We start from the raw sequence: 25,494 nt of genomic DNA, 5'->3' as shown, positions 1-25,494 counted from the left end.
CTGAAATTCATCATGATGTATGTTCTCCTTACCAACAAGGCGTATCATTGTTATATTATGAACCTTGTGTCTCTCTGATACTGAACACACTGCCACTGCCTTTTCAGCTTTTACTTGACAACTACCCTAGGTTAAGGATTCATACAGTAGTTCTGCCTAAGCCCTCTCACTGCAGTTTACTACACATGGAATTTTGGCTTATAGACACCATTAACGTGTCCCTTGTAGTCTGGCACAGCTGAAGCATAGTGATAAACATGTACACCTATTTCAGTTTGACCTTTTTTAAAAACCTCAGATAACTAATGGGGAAGGCAAATAAAACTTTTATTTCCTGTCTTTTTATTCAGAGGAAAAATAACCAAAAGATTTTGAGCTTTCTGACTTGCTCTTGGAAGCTTATTTTTTGTAAATAAAAACCTAGAGAAAATACAGTAGTAATACAGCAAGAACAAAAGGTTTTTTTCTTGTTACCTTTGTTTCTACAGGTTGATCTTGCTTACTGATTTCCTCAGTTGGTTCTTCCTTCATGTTCGTATTAATTTCTAGAATTTCATTTTCAGATGGGAGCAGTGTGTCACTGCTTGGAGTCCTGTAGCAGCTGTTAAGCATCTGTCCTTCACAGGCAGTTAGACTTTGCAGTGACTCTCTAGAAGTACTTTCGCTTTCCCCATTTATCAAGCTGCTGTTGATGGTATTGTCTGGAACCGGGGTGGTCACAGCGGAGCCATGATCTGGTATCCTCCTGTCGTCATCTTCTATCTGGTCTTGTGCTACTACTCCATTGGCTGTGTGTATTTCTGCAACCTGAGTTTTGTCAGTATTACCATTTCCCTGTTTTTGTAGTGGGTGCTTTTGTTTTAGAAGTGGGAGTTTTGGCTGAGGTGCTGGTGTTAACTCATATCTTCCTTGAGATTTAGAAATGTGGAGAACAGAGGAATCTTTCTTCATATCACTAGGATTTAATGAGCTAAAACCACCAAAAAATAAAACAGATGAGAGAAAAGATAAACATGGCGTTACAGAAAATCCTTGGTATGGGGACTATGAGAGGTGCACCACATAACGAAATCCTCCCAAACCCTTTTTTCTGTGTTAATATTATGAAGTTCAGGCTATCAAGACTGAAACTGCATTATTCCATTAACACACACGCACAAACATGCATTTCTCACTGGAAATTCAGAGTACCATCCGTATCAATTCACTGTCAATCCTCATATGTCTTGAATCTCCTTTGTAAAATGGAGGGCACTAAGATCAGCTTCATGTGACAGACAAGGGAACTGAGGCACTGAGACATGAAGCAAGGCATCCCAGAAGATTATTGGCAGAAATGTAGAAAGACTCACAGTCTCTCAAGTCTCAGTCCAATGCTTAAATTAACAAGCAGCCTGTTCCCTAATTACCCTTTAATTACACAAAATGCATGAAAAACGTCCAAGAACATTTAGTATCCCTTTCCTTAGTTCATCATATTACAGGAAGAGCTTTGAATTCTTACCCATTTCTTCCACCAGTTTCCTTATTTAGCACTGTCCTTTCATCTTACTGCATCTTTCCTGGGTTGTTTTTTTTTTCACTTCCATATTTTAACTCCACTCTAAATCTATTTTATCCCTTGTCCATACCTTTAACCACCTATTTCTTGATTTATTTTTGAGATTTTGAATTTTAGGCCACCGTAAGTGGTAGCCTACTCTGTAAAAGTGCCTGCCTTCATTATAATTATAAATAAAAAAAATGAAAATCATTGGAATCAAAACAAAACCCATACATTTTTGCATTAAGTACATTTAACAAGCCATATTCAACTTGCAAAACAATAGCATGACTGACCTCTATCATATTTTTCCTAGTATGGACCACTAATCTTTGAAAAGATGAAGACTGCTTATAAACTCTGTTTACTCCTTATAGGACAGTTATGACAAATATTATAAAACATATTCTATATATCCATATTCAGAGCTCAAAAAATATCTTACACCAGGTTCATCTGCTTCTGTCATATAAGAAAAAAAATTAGATCAGCTTCCCTTTAGTTATGTAAAGATCATGCCTCTTAAAAAAATAAGCTTAACTCCAAGATTGAAAAATGTAAATTAATTCTACTGCCTGCACACAGCAAAGAGGTTTAATTAACTTTCTGACATACCTGCACGTTTATGGGCTACACAGACCAATGACAATAAGTTATCATAACTGACAATCAGTTTGCTGTTCATGAACATGCTGTCTAGTCATTTGAGGACCAATTATTTAAAGTGAAGTTCACCTTCACGGAAGACACATTTTGTGAGCTGAGCTCATTTAAAAAACAGGAATTGCTTCCACAGCCACAGCAGGATATTCCAGAACTCAGCACGCCAACTGTGGAAGTTTCTCATAAGCAGGGATCACAGAGTTGAGGAGAATTTAATCACTGGACACATATGACTGGATGTACTTAATGGATGATGTTAGCCAAAAAGCAGTTCAGCTTCCCTTACTCCCTAAAACAAAACGTCCCTACTTGTAAAAGTCTATAAATAAGGAAGTTTTCCTTGCTTTATCACTTCCTTTAATTGCACCATACTGAAGAAGTTCCCATACAACTCAGCAAGCACGTCAAGAGGAAGAAATGCAGTGCTCACTGGTTCTAAATTCTAAGGATTCTACATTGCTAAAAAGAGTTATGTGATGCTTTGGAGGAAAACTAGGAAATAAAGTGGTAACAGGACTAGAGACCCGTGCTAGAATTCACAGGGCCTCAAGTGCCGCAGTAATTTCTTTTTCCCATATTTGAGCAGCTGACATGACAGAGTGCAATTAAGCCCCTGATTAACAACAGAAGTTTCTTCCAGATGAAGCTCTGAAATTATTTCTATTCCACTAGACAAACGTATTTTTGCAATGCTCAGTTTCTTCTGTATAAAGGATTAAATTTCCCCCGTCTGGTGGAAGGGGGTTGCGGGGAGGGGAATTCTTCCAATGAAAGCCTTAACACTCTAGCTCCTTAGAAGGAGGTGCTCTGCTACACATCATTCATTCATTCCCATAGGGGTCATCCTGTCAGAACATCAGTATCCTGAGGAAACACGAGAAAGCCAAGTCCAAGACCTGCAAGGCTCAACTGTCACTGGACTGTTTCTTGAGCTGTTCCTCTGTTGTGGGCTTTCTGGAAAGTCGCTCTCTTTATACAGAGCGGGTATATTAGAAACTTCAGTTGCTTTTAATGCTTGTCACATACAGCTAATTAAAGACACACAAGTAACACTATTTTGTGAAAGCTGAGCTCCCTGTGGCTCGTTTCCCAAAGCTTCAAATGTTTCCTGCAAGAGGCGGTATCAAAATCCAAGAACACCAAGCTAACCCACCAAAATCACCAAGTACTACAAAGCAGTTTAGATAACGTATGCCACATCAATGCGAATAACTTGTACAGCTCAGCCTCTTCACATAAATGATCTCAAGAGGTTGAGATAGTATAAAAGAAAACATCCGGATTTCAGGTTTTTCTGTTTACTTCTAAAAGTAAATTTTTTTTCTGCAAGAATAAAACAATTTAAGATTAGCTCCAGTGTTTCATTCTAAAACCAGCAGTTATTTCAAATTGATGACACTTTTCAGGATGTTTTAAAAAATGCCCCAAGTTAGTTCATGTGGAGTTCTTTGTTTGTTTGTTGCTTAGGTTTTGGTGGGTTTTGTTTTGTTTTGTTTTTGGGGAGGCGTTGGTTTGGTTTTTGGTTTTGGATTTATTTTTAAGAAAAATTAAGGCTAGAATACTATCCCCTTATAAAAAAGCACACCTTGTACAGGCCAAATACACAACTGGCTCACATCATTTCAAAACACATGCAGTTTTGCCATCAACTCCTCTGGCAGGGGTACATTTGAGCACTATCACAGTATCAATGCTCTTCCTCACAGGTTTAAGCAAGGAAGTCTACACACAAAAGAGCAACAAACCAATTCAAATTCCATCACATACCTGCCTCCCTCAAAACGGTTGATGAGATCTGATACTTTACTGGACTTTTCCTTTGTGACACCAGAAACAGCAGCGGGCGTCTCTTCCTCCATTCTCGGTTTCTGATTTGATAAAGCTTTATGCCTAGGGGTTTGGTATGTAACAGGTGACACCTTCTGCAGATGAACTGGCTTTGGAGGCACTGCAAACAACAACAATAATCAATAACTCATGAACTGTGCCTTTGAACTGTCAGAACACATAGGAGGTTTCTACATAAGAACATACAACAGTAATGGAGAAAAGATGGCCTTGGCTTTATTTAACCTCAGAGTTGCTTTATGAATACAGGGACTTCATATAGGGTTTACATTCTCTGTCTGGTATCAGGCATCATCTTATGTTTCTTGGATAAAAGACGAACCATATGCTACCTTAACAAGCTAGAAAATTCAGTGGAATTTTTGTGTTTAGTGTTTTTTGTAGTGTACTGCAGCAAACCCACATATGGCCTCCATAAAAGCAGGTTTTATCATAAAAACCAATTAAGCATAATCAAAGGATCTAGTTGTGCTGTGGAGCTCAAGAGAGAGATTTAAATTGCTGCCTCAAAACTCTTGTGCTTTCTTTCTCTATCTTCTCCCTCATGACCTCATTAATAATAGTCAGTGGAAAAGGTAACTTGCCTTTGACTTTGAGCTTTTTTTATTCAGTGAACCTTTGTCTGCTTATATTCCTGAAAACCTGCCCCCCTGAAAATATGTTTTATTCTTCTTTTTTTCCCCCATCCCTAACATAAGTCCTTCTAATTAGATCATTAATGATCAGCCACTGTTTAATATAGCAGTGACTGCAGCATGAAAGAAAAGGTGACACATAAAGCAACTGGAATCACAAGTGCTGGGGATCTTTAACTTTTATCCCTCAAGCAACTCTGCAGCATCAGTGGGCAGCAAAAGCACTTCACAAACTGGGCCTTGGTGTGTTACATTATCAGAGCACTACACCTCTGGATTCATCAAAAAAGAGAAATTTAATGGAAAGTTCCTTAATTCCCAAGAATACAACTTCGTTCATTCCCACACAAACTCCCAAAGCATATTGTGCGGAGAAGTGAAAGCATTTGATCTGAAATTGAAAAGAAAGACTCTATCTGCCCTTTAATAAAAGACAGGCATAAATTAGCAGGAGTTGCGGCTTGGCCACCTCTCCACAGGTACCACAGTCCAGTGTGCCACAGGATCTGTCCGTCCAGCAACTACACAGTCACAGTCACAGTATGCTAGAGATTGGAAGGGACCTCGAAAGATCATCTAGTCCAATCCCCCTGCCGGAGCAGGAACACCTAGATAAGGTTACCCAGGAATGTGTCCAGGCAGGTTTTGAATGTCTCCAGGGAAGGAGACTCCACAACCTCCCTGGGCAGCCTGTTCCAGTGTTCCGTCACCCTCACTGAGAAGAAGTTTCTTCTCAAGTTTAAGTGGAACCTCTTGTGTTCCAGTTTGTACCCATTACCCCTTGTTCTATCATTGTTTGCCACTGAGTAGAGCCTGGCTCCATCCTCGTGACACTCCCCCTTTATACATTTATAGACACTAATAAGGTCACCCCTCAGTCTCCTCTTCTCCAAACTATAGAGATCCAGCTCCCTCAGTCTTTCCTCATAAGGGAGATGCTCCACTCCCTTCATCATCTTAGTTGCCCTGCGCTGGACTCTCTCCAGCAGCTCCCTGTCCTTCTTGAACTGAGGGGCCCAGAACTGGAATACAGACCTGCCAAGGAGCAAACATGAAGCGAAAGAGGACAGGAATTGGCATTAGGAATCACTCTCGTGCAACTCACGTGTTGCACAAAAGTAAATACTAATACAGCATACCCAATAAATGGATGTGAAAGTCACCCATATTCCTCACATCGCAGGCTCTAGTTTAGCTTACTGACCTGGAAAACCTGTGCACCACAGAAATTATCTGAAAATGCTGTTCAAAAAATTCTTGCAAATATACTATCACAGACTGTGATAAACTTGAAGGAACACATGATTAAAGACAACTTTCCATCTCTAGCTTGCATTAATTTATAGAAGGTAATATTTATCTGTGCTTTCAATAACCTAATTGCACATAAGTAGGACTGTAGTGATTGCTGTGGTCTGAAAAGTACCATGTGGGACTCTATCAAGAAATGAATGTACTACAAAAAGCTTTAGAATCCAACCATATCAACTACAATGCTGATACATGAAACTATCAGAGGGAGAAGGAAGAGAACTACTGTAGATCAGATGCTTTTACTGTGTATGTCTTTGGTTCTTTTAAGCTTGATCTTATATTTAACACAAGAAAAAAAGCAAGTTTGGGGGAAGATGCAGTGCAGAAAGGATGACTTACAAGAATGCAATTTTCAAATAGTTACAATGCATAAAACAAGCAGAATATTTAACTGTATAACTGCTTGAGCTTCTGTAGTAACTAAAGCCCCTTCTGAGAAGCCTCATACATTTGCTCAGCTGCAGCTGCACTGCAGTGGAGCAGCTTTCCCTGTATTTCTTCTTCTCAGGGAGTTCTGAGAAAGTCTGGCAGAATTAGGCCAACAAGCATCAGATAATTGTCCAAGTGCTGAATAGCTTGCTATGCTGACAAAGATGATAGGACAGCTGAAAAAGGCGACGCAAGCAAGCTTGGGAAAAGCAGGACACATAATTGAGCATGGACACTGCCATTCCCTCAGGGAGGAACTGGAAGGGGAAGCTGGGTCGATTTACTGACCACCACTACACTAGCTTGTAGAAACTCTTCTTGCTCTTGCAATGGATTTTGTACAGCCTGTGGTCCTGTGAGTTCTCTTATTTAACAGACTCATACATCTCTTCAATTCTTTTGTACATCTCATAAAATGTTAATATTTTTACAAGGATATATTAAGACTACTAAACTGGAGGGAATTAATGTCTACTGATAAAGCAGAAGGAATTAGTTGGAAGCTATTTTTATACTGGATCCACTGGGACAAAAATCAAATTCTAGGACATTCTGTGGAAGTGTTGCAAATTTTGCAGCTATTACTGAAAAAAAAAAAACCAGTTTAGCAGCATTATAGTATGGCAAACACAAGGAACCTCTGATCAATTTGCACAATCCCAGTATATCGAAAATCACTGTAATATCTTCAGAGGAGAGCCACAAACAAAATAGCAACATTAACTAATGCGAGATATTTTCTTCTTTACTCTCTATGACCACCTAACAGTCAATATTTCCCCTAATCAGCTGCTGCTGTAGCTACTATAAGCTTTAGAAATAGAGCAATGGAAAAAGAACAGTCACAAGATCAACGGAAATAAAAGAATCAGTAGTTAAAAAAAACAAACAAACAAAAAAAGAAACAACCAACCAAACCTTCCTGTAAGGTCAATCTTGTTAACAGGGATTATGGAAAATAAATTCTATTAATTCTCGCCTCAGTGTACTTCTGTAATGCTTTGTTTTAATCAGATTATTTTTCAATGTGCACACAGCAAAGATCTTAAAGAAAGAAAGAAAAAAAAAAAAAAGACTGGCCCATTGTAATACCCTACACAATAGAGAGCTCTGTTCAAGTCTATAAATACTCTTGTCTCTATACTGTAGAATTTTGAGCTCATTAGGAGATACAAACTGCATAGTCTGCCTAAAGAAAACTCCTCAGTATACTCAGGTAAGTGCTACTGTATAACACTAGCCGAAATACTCAGGATTTAAGCTGTGATGAGTAATTATGCACTCAGCTTTGTACATGTACGTAAGGAAATGGGAGGTACAAATGGCTCAAAAGGTGAAACCACCTTTGCTGACTCCAAAGCATATTAGCAAAGATCATTTATCTCTCCTCCTAAAAAGCATGTTCAATCTCTGTGTACACTTTTAAATCCTGCTGGTCACAAATGCTGATGCACTTTGATTCAATGAAAATAGACAGTTAAAAGTTCCTGTGGTAAGCAGCTACAACTCTACTGGCTGAACCATGCTTCATCACCTTTGGGAAGATCAAATGAGCAGAGCTGGATAGATACCAAAGATTTACATTTGCAAGAACAGTACAAAGTGACCTCAGCAGAAAGATAGAAAAAGTTATCTCCTCTTTAGGGTGTAAATTTCCGCACTGGTTTTTATCACATCAGAACAAGTATCTTCCAATAATATAGTAAGAAAGACCAATAATGATCAGATGTGCTTTTTTTTTCATTTGTCTTCTCCAGAGCGATATAATTTGGGATTTAGCAGTTTTGTGGTTAAAACAGAAATTGTTACAGGTTTCTTAAAGTGCCACTGAAACTTGAGAAATCTAGCTAGAAATAGCTCTCAGTTTTAGCTCAATTCACCTTTAAATGGAGAAATTTCATTTGCCAAAGAAGTACAGTCTACATCGCAGACCTTTAAAAGGCCTTTCAGGTTTTCTGGACCCAGGCCACTGAACACCTTGAAGACCACAGGCTGTATTATAATTGAGAAAAGAGGACAGGATTGATGTTACACAGTAAATAGCTACAAATGACTGCTGAAGTCTGTATGCTGTATGCTTTATGTACATACCATTTTACAGTAGCACAAACCATGCCATCTTCTGGAGTAGAAAATTATTTCCAACCCGAACAAAAAAGTTTCTTCAGCCTCAGCAGGAGACTCACAAGTACTCCTAAGCACTCATTAGGAAAATTTAAATGAGCAACTGATGCATAGTCTTGAACTGACAAGACACTTCACTGCTTTGAAGAAGGGTTGACATTTCAACGTATTATCCATCCTGCAATAAAACTGCCTGGTACAGACAAGTTTCAGTGCCCAGTATTCAGTAATTGGGCATTATCTAAAACTCACGCAAGAGGTTGAAAGAGCAGCGAATAGAAGAAATTAGAAAAAAAAACCTAGTCAATTTATAGATGTCACTCTACATGCATTCTGCTATTGCTGGATTAAGATTGCTGCCCATGTATTTGCTGTTAAGGGCAAATTCAAAATTACCTAACAATTCACTTCATCCTTCACAGCTGGTACAGAATGCAATTGCTTTTCTCCAAGGTCCTGGTATCTTTGCTTAGCATCCTTATTGACCTTCAGTCAGTTTCAGGATTTGTCCCAAATTTACATGTATCAAACTGTATTCAACACATAAATCCAACACATGAATTACTATATTACTGGTGGAAGGAATTATAGTGGAACAAATGCTGCTCTTCTACTGTGTATCACACAGCTAGCTATTTTGCTTCTTGAAATGCCAGGGGAAAACCAAGAAAATTAACAATTTTATATTGGATTCTGTGCAGAAAGTTATTCACTTGATCTAGCTACTCTGAGTGACCCCTTTTCCAAATATTAAAACTACTTCTCAGAGACCAAGTACGGACAACAGGTTCAGAGTCCAAGGTCACTTCAAGTGCAAGATTTTGGACATTTTTCCTCTATATTAAAGCTCTATTTTCTCTATGAAAGCTGAATTTACTAAAAATAGCTGTAACCCCACTTGTAACACATCTCAAAACTATATTTCTCATTTTAATTATATACATTCTGGTAGGTTAGATGAAGGCCATTTTGCAATTAGTTCAACAACCAAATATACTAGCATTACAATTCAGGTCTGTCATCTTGTTTCCTCTCACTATGAAAGGACACAGTTATTTGCAGGACTAGAACAACCAGTTAGAAAAACACTTTCTGCTACAATAAACCAAAAATGCTTCTGTACCTGTACATGAAAAGCTCTTAAACCAATAAACTAGAATAATTTAATTTGCTCGGATTGTTTGGTCTCCCAAATGCCTATTTCATTCATTCTGTTTTGATTTGCTTCAACTAAATAAAAAGGCCAAAAATATACTATATAACTTCAATATGATGTACATGTTTAACAGAAATAAATGGAGAAAGACAGGCTCATCAACAAAGTAGACAAAATATTATTTATAACAGTATTATTGAATATAATCTACACAGCTGCATTTCTTAGACTACAACATTGGCAATGTGGCATTTTATAGCAAGCAATTTTGACAAACACAGAAGTCATGGCTAGGAAAGCACAACAGCTGTGTAACTATTTGAATGAATAGGGTTCAGTAATATCCAACTCCTAATTTATCTAACAGCTAATATTTATAATAAGTGGGCTGGCTTTGTTTTTGAAAGGCTTAAAATCTTTTTATTGAGTGCTCATTTCTGTTTATCAATTAACAGATTCCCAAAATATTTTTCTTAGGAAGAATACATGCTCTCTTGTTAAATTAGCTGCAGAGAATACATTTCAGAGACCTAAAAACTAGTGCAGAAAGACTACTCCGATAAGCAATGTTTACATGTGACTGATAAAAACAGTTTTGTGAGCAATACTGGCAAAAGTTCTATAAAAACAACGAAAAACCTACAGCTTTATTTTGCTAAGTTGTCGTGGTTTAAACCCAGTCAGGCAATTCGTTCACTCATTTCCCCCCTTCTTTCCCTCCCCCTACTCCTGGAGGGATGGAGAGGAGAATTGAAAAGAATGCAACTCTCACGGGTTGAGATAAGAACAGTTTAGTAACTAAGGTACAACACAAATCACTACTGCTACCACCAATAATAACAATGATAAAGGAAATAACAAGGGAAGAGAATACAACACCTCCCCACCAGCCAACCGATAACTCGCCCCCTCCCCCCCCCCCCCCCCAGCCCAACCAAGCCCTGACCTATACCTCCTCCAACCCCCCAGTCTACCAGTCCTTCCAGCTAACTCCCAGTTACATCCTGGGCATGACGTGCTGTGGTATGGAATACCTCTTTGGCTAGCTTGGGTCCGGTCACTGCTTCCTCCCGGCTTCCCCTCCTTCCTGGCAGAGCATGAGGCTCACAAGGTCCTTGGCCAAACCAAAACATCAGTGTTATCAGCTCTGTTCCCAGGCCGAAAGTCAAAACACTGCACCTGGGTTCAGCAGTAGCAGTCATGTTTCTCCTTTGTGGTAGCTGGTGCAGTGCTGTGTTTTGACTTCCAGCCTGGGAACAGTGTTGGTGAAGCCAATGTTTTCGGTTGTTGCTAAGTGATGTTTACCCTGACCAAGGACTTTGTGAGGCTCATGCTCTGCCAGGGAGGAGGGGAAGCTGTGAGGAAGCAGAGACAGGGTGCCTGACCCAGGCTAGCCAAAGAGGTATTCCATACCACAGCACGTCATGCCCGGGGTGGGGGGTAACTGGGAGTTACCCGGAAGGACACGGGCTTCCGGGTGGGACTCGTTTCTTGGCCGGTGGTATCGTATTCTCTTCCCTTGTTATTTTCTCTTATCATCATTGTAGTTGGTAGTAGCGGTGGTGATTTGTATTGTACATTGGTTGCTGGACTGTTCTTGTCTCAACCCGTAGGAGCTGCACCCTTTCGATCCTCCTCCCCGTTCCTCCGGGAGCGGGGAAGGGGAGAGCCCCGGTGGGGGGGCCTCGATTGTTGTCAGCCCGGCACCACTCACTGGGAGTGAGTGAACAAGTTGCCTGACTGGGTTTAAACCACGACACCAGGACAAAACTTTCTTGACACCCCAACAAATTTCTTCGTCCCTTAACTCTAAAATGAACTGATGCAAAATTATTCAAGACACATTTCCCAAGTAAGTGATACACAGATTGTTAAATCCATTACATAATAACTCTACATGATTCCAGCTTCTATACATGATTTAAATGTAACCTAGTTTTCTATAAGTAATTGTAATTTCTGTCATATCAGTCACATTCCAGTTCACTGAGCAGGATCATAGTCTTGCTCTTTTTTTAACTTTTGAGAAGAATGAAATTCCTATTGCATGTCATACCTAAAAAACATCAGTCCAGACTTGCTTTCAATACAAGATTTCCAGAATATGCTGACTTTGGTCAACCTCAGCAGAATCATCAATATTACTGAGAAGACCACATGAAAAATGGTTTTAGATTTAGATACATAAAGTCAACACGTAGGTGGACCTACTGAGCTTCTGAAAGTGAAGATGCTATTTATGGACAGAAAGAAGGGAAATCTACTTCTACTTTGCAGATACTATTGGTCAGCTTTTACAGCACAGAGTTCCCATCTTTTCACATACTCCCAACAGAAGGGCCCTTCTCAAGCTCCAGTGGAACCGCAAAGGCCCTGAATATCTTTCCCATCACAACCAGCAGCCTGCCAAACACTCACATTCAAAAACAGCACCAAAACCTTCCAGCTCACATGCAGTAATCCTTTTGAAAGATAAGCTCTGGCAATAGTTTAATACAAGCGAGGGGTTTGCACGCACTCTCCCATCTCTACCTACGAGACCTGTGTGCTTGTAATACATTAGTAAGTCCAACCTTCCTTCTGAGAACCTTTCTCAGCAAAACGTTATCAGAAATTACAGATTTATAAAGCATTTATTGAACATTTGTATTTCACTAGCAAGCTATTACCCCACTATGTTCCTTCTGACAAATACAGGTCTTTCAAGGCACTCTATTTCTCTTAAAGTCTGAGATGAAGAACAACTTCCCTAACAAAAATCTTTGAAGCTCCTTACCTTGCGGCTTTGGATTTGAAGCTGAACGTGGGTATTGCTTGACTGGCACACTTCCATTTATTCCCTGAGGTGCTTCATTGTGCACATTCTGCTCAACTGGCCTGGTTGTGCCACCAGCTGTACAAGGTCTAGACAATATTAAAGACTTTGGACAGATGCTGCTGCCTGAAAAACAAATATATAGAAAAACCCTAAGAGTAAGAAACAGCATTAAATAAAAGGTAGAATGACTATAAACCCATTTATTAAGTGCTAACATTTTTGCTACAGAGAAAATTAGAATAGCGTGACCAGCAGGTCGAAGGAGGTGATCCTGCCCCTCGACTCTGCTCTTGTGAGACCTCACCTGGAGTATTGTGTGCAGTTCTGGTGTCCTCAACATAAAAAGGAATGGAACTGTTGGAACAAGTCCAGAGAAGGGCCATGAGGATGATCAAGGGACTGGAGCACCTCCTGTATGAAGACAGGCTGAGGAAGTTGGAGCTGTTCAGCCTGGAGAAGAGAAGGCTGCATGGAGACCTTATAGCAGCCTTCCAGTATCTGAAGGGGGGCTATAGGGATGCTGGAGAGGGACTCTTCATTAGAGACTGTAGTGACAGGACAAGGGGTAACAGGTTAAAGCCCAAACAGGGGAAGTTTAGGTTGGATATAAGAAGGAAATTCTCTCCTGTTAGGGTGGTGAGGCACTGGAATAGGTTGGCCGGGGAGGTTGCTGCAACAGCAGTTCTGTTCAGTAATTCTATTCCTGTAGCAAGTGCTCACAAAATACTATACAGTGGAAAAGTTTATTTTATTACAGAAGGTAGCATCCAAAAAATTAGCTAAATGTATTGCAACTTTTTTGTACGAAAGGGGTCCTATTGTAAGTGATAAAAAGGAAAAAAAAAAGGAGCAAAGCATAAAACCAGCCAACTCTGCTATTTCATTTCTTCCTAACAGAATAGAATTCAATATGCTGCTATTGGTAAAAAAGCTGGAGGAAAAGATAAAGCAAAAAATATTCAAAAACATAAACCAAAAAATATTCAGTGAAAACTGCAATAAAAGCACTTAATAGAACATGATTACACAGGTCTAAACCATGAACTTTTGTTCTGGGGTGTGAAAGCAATGGGTTCTGTAAACACAATAAAAACTTTGAAAAAAAAATATGAAGGACCTCAAGATCTCACTTAGGTCAATATCTATTGATCTCTGAATCAAAAAAAAACAACAGCTTATTTTGTGGGGAGAAGCAAGGGAAAGGAGGAAACCCCATTTAGCATTTATTGCAGTGTTGTCACAATTACTTTCATTTTTAACCAAATGATTTAGGGTAAAGCTTGGATAAATCAATTTATCATTATTTGCCATCATTTACCTTTGCTTGCTTGTACTAGGAGAAATGCAAGCATGAGTGGGGTTTGCTTTGCATATTTAAAAAAAAATAAATAAAAGCAAATCCAAAACCCACTCAACCATTTCATAAGGTGATCCTCTGATATCTTCTGGACAACAACTGGTCTGCAGAATCTAGACCCTCTGATCTAATCCACTTCTTTCCCACAGCAAAATCCATCATATCAAGCCATTCCTAGCAAAAGCCAACCCTGCTCTTAAAACAGCAGTGGAAAGAGATGCCGTATTTATTGCTCATTGCTGCTTAAAGATTCTTCAACATTTTGTGCATTCCAACAATATTTTCAAGTATTTTTTTTCTCTATTTCTTAAAAGCTTATTTTTCCTTTCAAACATTGAAGTAGCCCTACACCAAGAAGCTGGTTCCAGGATGATATGAACAAACAAACGAGGCCCACCACATATAGAGGATTCTCAGACAGTTGTGATCCTAGGCAGGAATTCCTCAGCTCTGTTTCCTTGGGTATCACTCCATACACAAAAAGTTGTATTAGAATCATAGAATAGTTAGAGTAGGAAAGGACCTTAAGATCTAGTTCCAACCCCCCTGCCATGGGCAGGGACACCTCACACTAAACCATGCCACCCAAGGCTCTGTCCAGCCTGGCCTTGAACACTGCCAGGGATGAAGCATTCACAACTTCCTTGGGCAACCTATTCCAGTGCCTCACCACCCCCACAGTAAAGAACTTCTTCCTTATATCCAATCTAAACTTCCCCTGTTTAAATTTTAATCCATTACCCCTTGTCCTGTCACTACAGTCCCTAATGAATAGTCCATCCGCAGCATCCCTATAGGCCCCCTTCAGATACTGGAAGGCTGCTATGAGGTCTCCACACAGCCTTCTCTTCACCAGGCTGAACAGCACCAACTTTCTCAGCCTATCTTCATACGGGAGGTGCTACAGTCCCCTGATCATCCTCGTGGCCCTTCTCTGGACTTGTTCCAACAGTTCCATGTCCTTTTTAGGTTGAGGATACCAGAACTGCACACAATACTCCAGGTGAGGTCTCACAAGAGCAGAGTAGAGCGGCAGGATCACCTCCTTTGACCTGCTGGTCACGTTCCTTTTGATGCAGCCCAGGATACGGTTGGCTTTCTGGGCTGCGAGCACACACTGAAACCGGCTCATGTTCATTTTCTCATCGACCAACACCCCCAAGTCCTTCTCCGCAGGGCTGCTCTGAATCTCTTCCCTGTCCAACCTGTAGCTGTGCCTAGGATTGCTCCAACCCAGGTGTAGGACCTTGCACTTGTCATGGTTATACTTCATAAGGCTGGCATCAGCCCACCTCACAAGTGTGTCAAGGTCCCTCTGGATGGCATTCCTTCCCTCCAGCGTATCAACCGAACCACACAGCTTGGTGTCATCGGCAAACTTGCTGAGGGCGCACTCAATCCCACTGTCCATGTCAGCCACAAAGATGTTGAACAAGACCGGTCCCAACACCGATCCCTGAGGGACACCACTCGTTACTGGTCTCCAGCCAGACACTGAGCCATTGACCACAACTCTTTGCGTGTGGCCATCCAGCCAGTTCTTTATCCACCGAGTGGTCCATCCATCAAATTGATGTTGCTCCAATTTAGAGACAAGGATGTCATGTGGGACAGTGTCGAACGCTTTACACAAGTCCAGGTAGATGACATCAACTGCTCTACCCCTGTCCATCAGTTCTGTAGCCCCATCATAGAAGGCCACCAAATTGGCCAGGCAGGATTTCCCCTTAGTGAAGCCATGCTGGCTGTCACCAAGCACCTTGTTGATTTTCATGTGCCTTAGCATGCCTTCCAGGAAAATCTGCTCCAAGATTTTGCCAGGCACAGAGGTGAGACTGACTGGTCTGTAATTCCCCAGGTCATCCATTTTCCCCTTCTTGAAAATGGGGGTTGTATTTCCCTTTTTCCAGTCACTGGGGACTTCACCTGACTGCCATGATTTCTCAAATACGATGGCCAGCGGCTTCGCAACTTCATTTCCCAGCTCCTTCAGGACTCGCGGATGGATCTCATCAGGACCCATGGGCTTGTGCACATTCAGATTTTTAAGATGGTCTCAAACCAGATCCTCTCCTACAGTGGGCCCAAGGTCTTCATTCTCATAGTCCCTGCATCTGCCTTCCAAGACTTGGGTGGTGTGGTCAGAGCATTTGCCAGTGAAGACCGAGGCAAAGAAGTCATTCAGAACCTCAGCCTTCTCCAAATCCTGTGTAGTCAGTTCTCCTGATAGCTTCCAGAGAGGGCCCATGTTGTCCCTAGTCTGTCTTCTATTAGCTATGTACCTATAGAATCCCTTCATGTTATCCTTAACATCCGTAGCCAAGTTTAATTCTAACTGGTCCTTAGCTTTCCTAACCTGGTCCCTAGCTTCCCAAGCAACACCCCTGTATTCTTCCCAGGCCGCATGTCCTTGCTTCCACCTTTTATAAGCCTCTTTTTTCCTTTGAATTTTTCTCGGCAGCTCCTTATCCATCCAAGGAGGTCTCCTGGCCCTCCTGCTGCACTTCCTTCTAGCTGGGATGCAACACTCCTGAGCTTGCAGTAGGTGATCCTTGAACAGCCTTGGGCCTCCCTACCCTCTAGGGTAGTATCCCATGGAACCTTACTAAGCAGGTTCCTGAAGAGGCCAAAGTCTGCTCTCTTGAGGTCCACGGCAGTGAGCTTGCTGCATGCTCTTCTCACTCTCCTGAGGATCTCAAATTGTACTATAGCAGCGTGAGCTCTGTATCACACCATTCCTCAAAGCCTAAAAAGCTGCCTTAAGCCTTCCCTGTCTCCATCAAAGAGATGGAGGTCAAAATAGGAACATATTTTACACGCACAACTTCCTCAAGGCACTTACTGCTGTTTAAGGTAATCACTCATGGTCGCTTTAAGCCAAGGCAGATGCAGAACTGCTGCTGAGAACAGGCAGCTCTGTGGTTTGTTGCTCCTCCTCCCTCCCCGTCAGCATCTGCTCCAGCTTCTGCTCCTGGCTACTCCTTCCCCTGTGCCAGCACCAGCATTTGTTCAACCACAAAGTCAGACGAGCAGCAGAAATTATGCAGTTGAAACCTAGAGTATATTTTAGATCAGTTTGGCCTCATGGTTGCCCCAGCACTACTGCTGACACAAGGGGACAAGAGAGCTCCTCTCAGCAGCAGCCTTTACTTAGATTGGCAACCCCAGTCCCTCAAGCAAATGGGATTCCGATTTGGATTGTACTTGGTTTACACATGCACGAGCACAACTTTAATACAAAGTGAAGCAAAACCAGGAACAGCTCAAAACAGACCTTTAATGCAAAAACATTAGGCTGCCTTAAGCACTAATTTGTTGTCGTCCTCACATGCTCTTTGCTAGATTGGTTAATATTAGTTGCATTCAGTGGGCAAAAGCCATTTTGTAAAGCTTGTCCATTGTAAAACAAAACAGTGACACAGCCTCTGCAGCAGGTTCTTTTGCAACTGCTTATGGAATGTAAAAGCTCAGAGATGTGTCCTGACCCAAGGTGTACTCTGGCTTCACATGTGGAACAATTTAGCACAGGGCAGGTGTAGGTAAACAGAAGGTCTTCGAATTCATTAGTGTTTTACAAGCTATTACACAAAATACTCAGCCTGTCTGGAAGCCATATTTGCTGGAGATGGACATGGAAGTGGTAAATGCTCCATCCCTGGCAGTGTTCAAGGCCAGACTGGACAGAGCCTTGGGCAACATGGTCTAGTGTAAGGCATCCCTGACCATGGCAGAGGGGCTGGAACTAGATGATCTTAAAGTCCTTTCCAATCCAAACCGTTATTCTGTGATTCTATGCTACAGACATTTAACCTGTATTTCAAACTAGTAATTCTGTTAATCATGTCACATCCTCAAGCCATGTGTTTTGAGGAGTAATACAGCCAGCTATATTGAACAGCTTGTTTTATATATAAAGCTTGAATGGAAAAATGTAATGGAAATCTAGCCACAACATACTTCCATACCAAACTGAGTAGGCAAAATCTCTGGATAAAAAGCATCTTTTATCATTCATGGAAATATGAGCCCTAGTTTCTAGCCAGTGAAAGATAATACCTTCTAGATGATGTAGACAAGATTGAGGCAGAAATACATGAATTCTCACCATCTTCTATCAAGTGTATTGTATGCATGTGTATTATAACAAAAGCCCAAAGCATGTAGTTTTCAGCACATTACAAAAATTCCAAATACTTTCTCCACAATGCAGCATGTATTTCAGTAGGGCTGCTCAATTCCATCCATTTAAGTAAGCAGTAACTTAGTCGACCTTTTCGAAATACAGCTGGTGCCCTGTAAGTACAACTTAAAATCCCTTTAGGTATGCAAAAGGTCAGATATGCTGCAAAACCTCTTTTACTGGGCATGCCATTGTGATTATTTCTGACCTGATTAAAGAAATACTTGTGTTCTTCTGCTATTCCTACACATTATAAGAACCGAGAAATTTTGCTTGAAATCAGAAATGCAATGCACAACAAAATACTACCCACCAGTTACTGTGTTTGCTAGTACACGATTAATTATGATGATTAAATACACTGAAGAGGAAAGAAAAGTGTGGAAATATTGAAGAAAATTTAAAAATGGGGCCAGCCAGAATGTAAGTGATAAAGAGGAGGTAATAAATAACTAACAGAAAAGAGAAATAAACACTGTAAATTTGATAAGCACTTAATTATTTTGCTTATCATCTGCAGGAAAATGAGCAGCTAGAATGCTTGCAAATATGCTTGCATCTGCAAGAAAGTTTGAAGCTAGGTGATGCATAATCTATTTTTTCAGAGCATTCTAATTAGAAATAACTTGGAGCTATGAACATTTAGATAAACATAATCAGCCAGCTTGAAATACCAGTAACATTGAAATGCTTATTTATATTCACAAAAGGTTAAACTACTGTTTTAGTGCTGGATAGGTCCTCCCATCAGCAGTTCCATAACCTTCAGAAAGACAATTTCAACACCATTAAGTCTTTCATTATATTCATTTTCAGTCCTGAAAGGAAGAATATGACAACCCAGACACAGGTCCCTCATAAACACATAGCTGTCGAGGCACCTGGTTACAGTGAGTGCCAGAGCTTGTTGGTGATGGTAGATGGTGGATGTGTAAGATGTCAGCAGGATGATTTGCTCTGCATGGTGGCAGAGCTACAGGAAGAGGTGGAACGGCTGAGGAGCGTAAGAGAATTTGAGGAGGAGAGTGACTAGTGGACCTGCTCTCTACAGTCCCCGAGAGAAGCAAGCCACCTACCCAAAACTAAAGAACTTCAGGATCCCCTACCTTCCTGCCATCAAGCAGATGGAAGGAACTTGGGAAACAGGGGTTACACCTCAGAACAGACGGCATATTACCCCCCCAGCTCGTGTCACCTTCCCAAATACCCCTCTATGACAGATTCGAGGCCCTGGTACTTCAGGATCAGGAAACTGAGGAAGATGGTGGTAAGGGATCATCCAGCCCAGCATCAGCAACTGGGGTGCCAGTAGAATCTGTGCTTCAGTGCCAATCACTTCTGAAGCAGCTCGAACCCCTTCAAAGTCCCCTTGGAAAGATGCCACTCTGAGCTTCTGTTCCAGAGCACCCCGATGGGAAAGGATCCACGGGTAAGGGCCTTTACTAGAAAACTCATCTAGTACAGCCCTATGACTAGTATCCTTTATAAATCTTTCAGGTGGACAATGCGGAAATACCTTCAAGAAGCCTGAGTGGGCTCAAGAAGGACTTCAGGGCCTTGAGGTGACTGGTTCAGGGTTCAGGAACCCAAGTAGTGATCTCGTCCCTCCTGCCAGTCCAATCATTGACAATGGTTACACATCAGAAAAATGTCACTAATTAATTCCTGGCTCCATGACTAGCGTCAGTGTCGGAATTCTTGGGGGTTGTGACCATGGGTCAGTTTACATGGCACCAGGCCTGCTGGTGGCAGGTGGTGTATGCCTGTCCCAAAGGGGGAAAAGGTGTGTTCTTCACTGGGTTGGAAAATGTCTAGATGGGCAAGCCCAAAGAGTGGTGGTAAATGGCATTGCATCTAGTTGGTGACTGGTCACTGATGGTGTCTCTCAGGGCTCGGTCTTAGGGCCAGTGTTAATAACTTCACTAATGGTCTGGATGAGAGGATCAAGTGCACCCTCAGTAAATTTGTGGATGACACCAAGTTGGGTGGGAGTGTTGATCTACTGAAGGATAGGAGCTCTGCGGAGGGATCTGGACAGGCTGGATAGATGGGCTGTGGCCAATGGTATGAGGCTCAACAAGGCAAAGTGCTGCGTGCGGCACTTGGGCCACAACAGCCCCATGCAGTGCTACAGGCTTGGGGAAGAGTGACTGGAAAGCTCTTCAGTGGAACAGGACCTGGCAGTGCTGACTGACAGAGCTAAACATGAGGCAGCTTGTGCCCAGGCAGCCAAGAAGGCCAACAGCATCCTGGCCTGTGTCAGCAATACCATAGCCAGCAGGGCCAGGGCAGTGATCAAATCTCATGCCTTCAGAGGCACCTTGAATCCTGTGCTCAGCTCTGGGCCCCTCACTACATGTGTATCATGCAAAGTAAAGAAGTGAATGGTGAATTTCACATTCATTACAAATCTGCCAATACTGTCTACAGCAGGCAGACTCAGTGTGCCTTAGTCCGTTGCCCTGTCTGGCTGCAACCTTTGTTCTTTTGACTCTGATCTAATAGTTATTTCCACGCAAACAGATCTGCACATCTGCTGTGAGTCTTACTAAAATGAGTAAATCAGTAATTAATGGGATTACCTTTCAACATTTGTCTAAATTTTGGATTAGCACGACATGCCCTGTTGGTGCTGTTCCAGTACAATAAAAAGCACCGTACAGGACTTCACATGGCTTATTTCCCAGACTGAGCCCCAAAACCTATTTCCTTAGAAGTAATTATGTTTTCTCCAAGCAACATGCACTGATTACAGTATGCTCCTAATCAGAGAGGGTGCATTCTGAAGTGAGGAGTATGGAGACACGCATGAGGAAAGGAAAGGCAAAGCAAGTAAAATAACCACCTTCAACATGTGGACTCTTTAAAATCAGTTATTTTGATAAAAGTCCAAGTGGCATATACTACAAATGTTAACTAGTTGTGCAAAATAAAACAGAAAAAGGATCAGTGGACAGCTTCTTAAAACTGTACTAAAAAGGCACAGGTTTGATCCTTCTGAGAACAAGCCCACCCCTACAGCCACCATCACCTACACCCTTACCTACTGGGCCAGCCACTGCTTTCATACTGTCATCTACAGCCCAGCAGTGCCACTAATCTCCCAGTTTTCAGAGGTGGTGAAACTGATGCTGTGACACCTCAGTGTTAGAGGAGCTGACAGGCTGGTGAAACTGATGCTGTGACACCTCAGTGTTAGAGGAGCTGACAGGCTGATGATGGCTAGAGGGGTGGAATTAGAAAACACTGCTTACCACACAGGTGGTGGAGGCTGCAAGTCATGGAAAAAATACATGACAACCTTACTCCTGGCCATTGCTGCTGTGGCTGTCAACTCATACCTCTTCCCCCATTTTAGGAAGGGGAGGCAGAAAGCCTTTGCACTTGCTACTGACTAAGCAGCTGCTTCAGCTGGCAGGACCCCCAGTAACCTGTCGTTACTGATCCCAATGCACAGGGCAGCAGGGCTGCTGGTGGGAGCAAGCAGAAGTACCCAGCGCAGTAGCTGAAGCACAGCAGTGTCTCCCTTGACTGGAAAACACGGATTTCAAATAGGATGCCAATGCACAGCTTGTGGTTTGAAAGTAGTAGCTTATGACTGAGGTTCCCTGCCAAAAACACAAAAACACAGCATCTTTTACACCAAGGTTCTCATGAGTCACCTATGCTCTTACATACTGGGACAATGGCTTTGCCGATGATGGTCATTAATCAGGTAGTTAATGAATAATGCAGGTTTCTTACAGAGCAGAAACAAGCAGCATTGGTCTACAGAAAGGCATATGATTGAAGGGAAAGCTCTGAGTACCAGGAGTTCTCTTTATAGGAACCAAGCACCGCTCTTTCACAGACATAGTTCCTGTATTACAAAACATTCCCTCAAATCCCTATTTTCACTTTGGCCTTTGAACATGTATTATCAAGCCCAAAGTTGAAACAGAAAATACACAATAGTGTCCTTTTACTTTTATAGACTTTTCATGGCTTGTTTTTTTTGTAAAATAATGTCAATATCTCTTTCAGCATGGATAATATTTTTTTCTTTTTATTAAGTCTATATACAAGACTTAAGGGTGACCACAGTTCCTGACCCTACAAGTCATGTACCATGAACTTCATGTAGTTAAGAGCCCCAAAGTTAACTCACAGAAAAAAATAAATGACCCACAAACCTAAGAATACTGAGAAAGAAAAAGGGTACAGTAAGTAGCAGCAGCTTCATCAAACCAGGATAAGGCAGTGCAAATTAATCCTGTAACCAAAGTCAGCTACCCTGCTGTTGCCATTTAATTTCTACACCGGTAACTTCAAGTAATTCCTCCTTTCATTTGCTATAACACATATAGGTAGCTTTCAGCTCAGGAACTGCTTCCAAATGGCTGTATTTCACAAAATCACAGGAGTGTCCTGACTATGTACATCAATCTCTTCATCTGTTGTGATCAGCAGAACATTGGTGAGCCCTGTATCCAAGGATCACTTCCTCTCCTCCACACCTCATAAGCTATTCACAGCCTCCTACACACTTGATGAATGAAGGGGTTGAGTAAGGTTTGTGTAGGTTTCCTGAGCTCCTACTGCATTAATAGCCATTTTGATTATGAACCTAGCACGAGAAAAAAAATGAACACGATGTACCTCCATCGAGTTTTCCCCAAACTATTTTTTCCTTTTAGTTTTCTGTGTAGACCTGTGTGAGGTGAACCTGTCAGCTATTCTATTTAACGCTATGTTATTTCACTGAGTTTTTAACTGACACCAGTATTATTTTGCACAGATGGCAGTCATCATTTTCTAAATGTCCTGAGCTCCTATTTACTAAATAAGACGCCCAATTTGTATAAGCAGATTCACTGATCACAGAAGAACCACTTGTTTGAGTAAGGGTTGTGGCTCTGAGCGCTATGTGTTTCTCTTGCTTTATTTGTCAAGTCTTAAGATTAAGATTTGTTTTCTTCCGGTTATCATGTGTAAGATAAACAGCATGACATCATGCTGGGCAGCATAAAGATAAACAGCACGACATCATGCTGGGCGGCACAGTCCAACTTCATATTAAGGAGCACACCTGCACTACAGGGATTACATGAAGGAAAAATGCAGCTGACCTCCTCTTCCATACTTGATAAGCCATTATGAAGTAACTGTGTGGTTAAATTTTTAGACAAATACTAACAGATTTCAAAAAAAAATTATAAATTTGATCTAACTGCAAATGTCACCATTTTGCTCAGTATACAATGTTCAGAAGACTAACAAGTTAGTCACTGACATTTTCATCTTCTACTCTGTCCAGTTATCTTGCAGTTATTTCATATTCACCTCAACAGCCATTTTAGAAAACATCCATATGCTTTGAGACACAAAATCAGCTACTTCTGTTGATGAAAGACAAAGAGAAAGAATCTCTAGAAACAGGATGCTAAAAAACAATCGAACAAACCCTCCTCTAAAAGAAAAACAAAAAAAAACCGAAACCCAAACCAACTCCCCCCCTCTCTAGACACAAGGGTGAGGAAGCAGAGAGGGGAGGAAGTCTAATTACAGAAGGTTGAAACTGTAACAGACCTATTATTTCAGAAGATCTTAGCAGAAGTTGTATAAATATAAATTTCTAGAAGGCTTTCAGTGTGTAAAGATATAAATACATAATTCAATATATCCAAAATGCAGAACAGACAAAAAACCAAACAGAAGTCAAATCTTCAACACCAGCCAATAAAACTACTGCTGATAGATGGAAATCGCTTCCCACATCCAACTGCTGAGGCAGTTTCTGTGTCCAGCCAGCATCTGAAAACTCAAAGCCCATCCAGGAGCCAGCTGCCATGGACACGTGTTATTCCAACCATGCTTGCCCCCCCTCCTCCTGGCTGCTGCTCCCACCACTTTTTGTGCATCAGCACTGGCATGGCATCTCATCCCAGGATGCAGCCTGGGAAAGTTAAGCCATCAGAAATGTAACCCTGCCAAGGAAATAAAGCAGCCAGTTTTACACATTTGTTCACCTTAGATGCACTAGAGTTTGATGAAAACTTATTCATGAGGAAAGGAAGACAAAACTCCCCTTCCAGAAGCAAGTAGCCATTAGATAACATTAATTCTGCTGAAACACTTCAGTGGGGTTAGAGCAAACAGTAAGTGTGTTTGGGGAATTAAAATCAGAAAACTAGTCTTTAAAAAAGCGTGGCTTGAAATTTGAAGTAATATGCCCTAATTAAAGAACAGGCTGCAGGGTGTTAACTGCAGAATAGCATCGCAACAGGCTACTGGGCACTACTCCGTGTTATGTGAAAAGTTACAAGGAACTATAAAATTATGAACTTGATAAAGAACAAAGTGCGGGTGGAGAGAAACATGCAGCTGCTTGCCCCTTACAACACTGAGAACTCCAGCTGCTCATCAGTAGCGAATGCCTATGGTCTCCGCCAAGCCAGGGGCAGGCAGCCCGCTGTCAGGCTCCCCAAGCACTTCAGTCTCCCTGCCAAGCAATTAACAACCATCATCTACCAAACACAGAAAAACAAGCAGCTCCCTGGGAATGCTTACTGCACCAAGACAGAAATATAAAGAACCCAAAGCTGGACACTTTGCAAGAATTCAAGTGCTTCCTGCTTTTGACCTGGTTGGGGGGAAAAAAAAAAAAAAAGAAAGAAAGGAAAAAGAACAGCCCCAAAGAGCCTGATTTAAGTACATTTAAGGCCTTTCTGTGAAATCGTTCAAGGAACCTTCTTGTCCAGTCTTGTTTAAGTCTACCAGCTTTTATATCTTGTCCATAAGACACAAGAAAGATATCATCGTTTCACACTAACTCATCAGTTCATTATCATCTTTATGGAAGGAAAGCAAATACAAGTTGTCTGGAATCCAAATGGGGAAAAATCTTAGCCCTAAATTGTCAGAGATGACCACATTTCAGGAAGAAAAAAAAATGTATCATAGCTAGAGGTTTGTGCAACACATCTGAAGGATGTGCAACATTTCACTTCACAGACATTGTGAAAATGAAAGCAATTGAAGGCCCCAGGATAGGAAAAAAAAAAAGACTGCTGAAACCCAAACCACAGCTACCCCAGAGTGAGACAGCCGCCCACCAAGAGAAGAAAGTTTTGTACCCTCCATGGAGTTCTGTTCTGTGTGAGTGAGTTGAACTGGCTTGTGGATGAGACCAAAAGTCTGGGAAAGCCCCAGTAAGGGACTGGGCAACCTTTTGGCAGCAAATGCCCACTGGATCACTCAAGCAGTTCACAGAACTGCAGCCCAACAAAATGTTGCTGGCTTCTATGCAGTATTTACTGTTTTCCTTACAGCTTCAGGTTTTGGCATCAGAAGAAAGAGAATAAAAATATTCATTAAAAGAGTCGGATGCCTTGCATGTTGGGAAGAAAGTTTTCCAAAACAGCAAATAAAATCTATGAAATTACTCC

At 41.4% G+C, this 25,494-nt stretch overlaps 1 protein-coding gene across 7 annotated transcripts in view; it reads right to left on the bottom strand.

Moving 5' to 3' along the window:
• Positions 1-25,494, bottom strand: part of FGD4 (FYVE, RhoGEF and PH domain containing 4) — a 109,438-nt gene that overhangs the window by 24,583 nt on the left and 59,361 nt on the right. For all 7 annotated transcript variants that reach the window (XM_061444861.1, XM_061444862.1, XM_061444863.1 and 4 more), the window contains exons 2-4: positions 12,489-12,653; positions 3,974-4,154; positions 475-970 (exon numbers count right to left, since the gene is read on the bottom strand). In XM_061444861.1, the coding sequence (XP_061300845.1) occupies positions 475-970; positions 3,974-4,154; positions 12,489-12,653 (842 nt within the window). The remainder of the gene's footprint in view (positions 1-474; positions 971-3,973; positions 4,155-12,488; positions 12,654-25,494) is intronic.

Source organism: Pezoporus flaviventris, unplaced genomic scaffold (genome assembly GCF_033815535.1).
Source record: "Pezoporus flaviventris isolate CSIRO_AGI_PZ_B2104156 unplaced genomic scaffold, CSIRO_AGI_Pfla_v1 ptg000002l, whole genome shotgun sequence".
NCBI classification, from domain to species: Eukaryota; Metazoa; Chordata; class Aves; order Psittaciformes; family Psittacidae; genus Pezoporus; species Pezoporus flaviventris.
The sequence above is the reverse complement of the archived record's forward strand: the minus strand, read 5'-3'. Positions and strand labels throughout refer to the sequence as shown.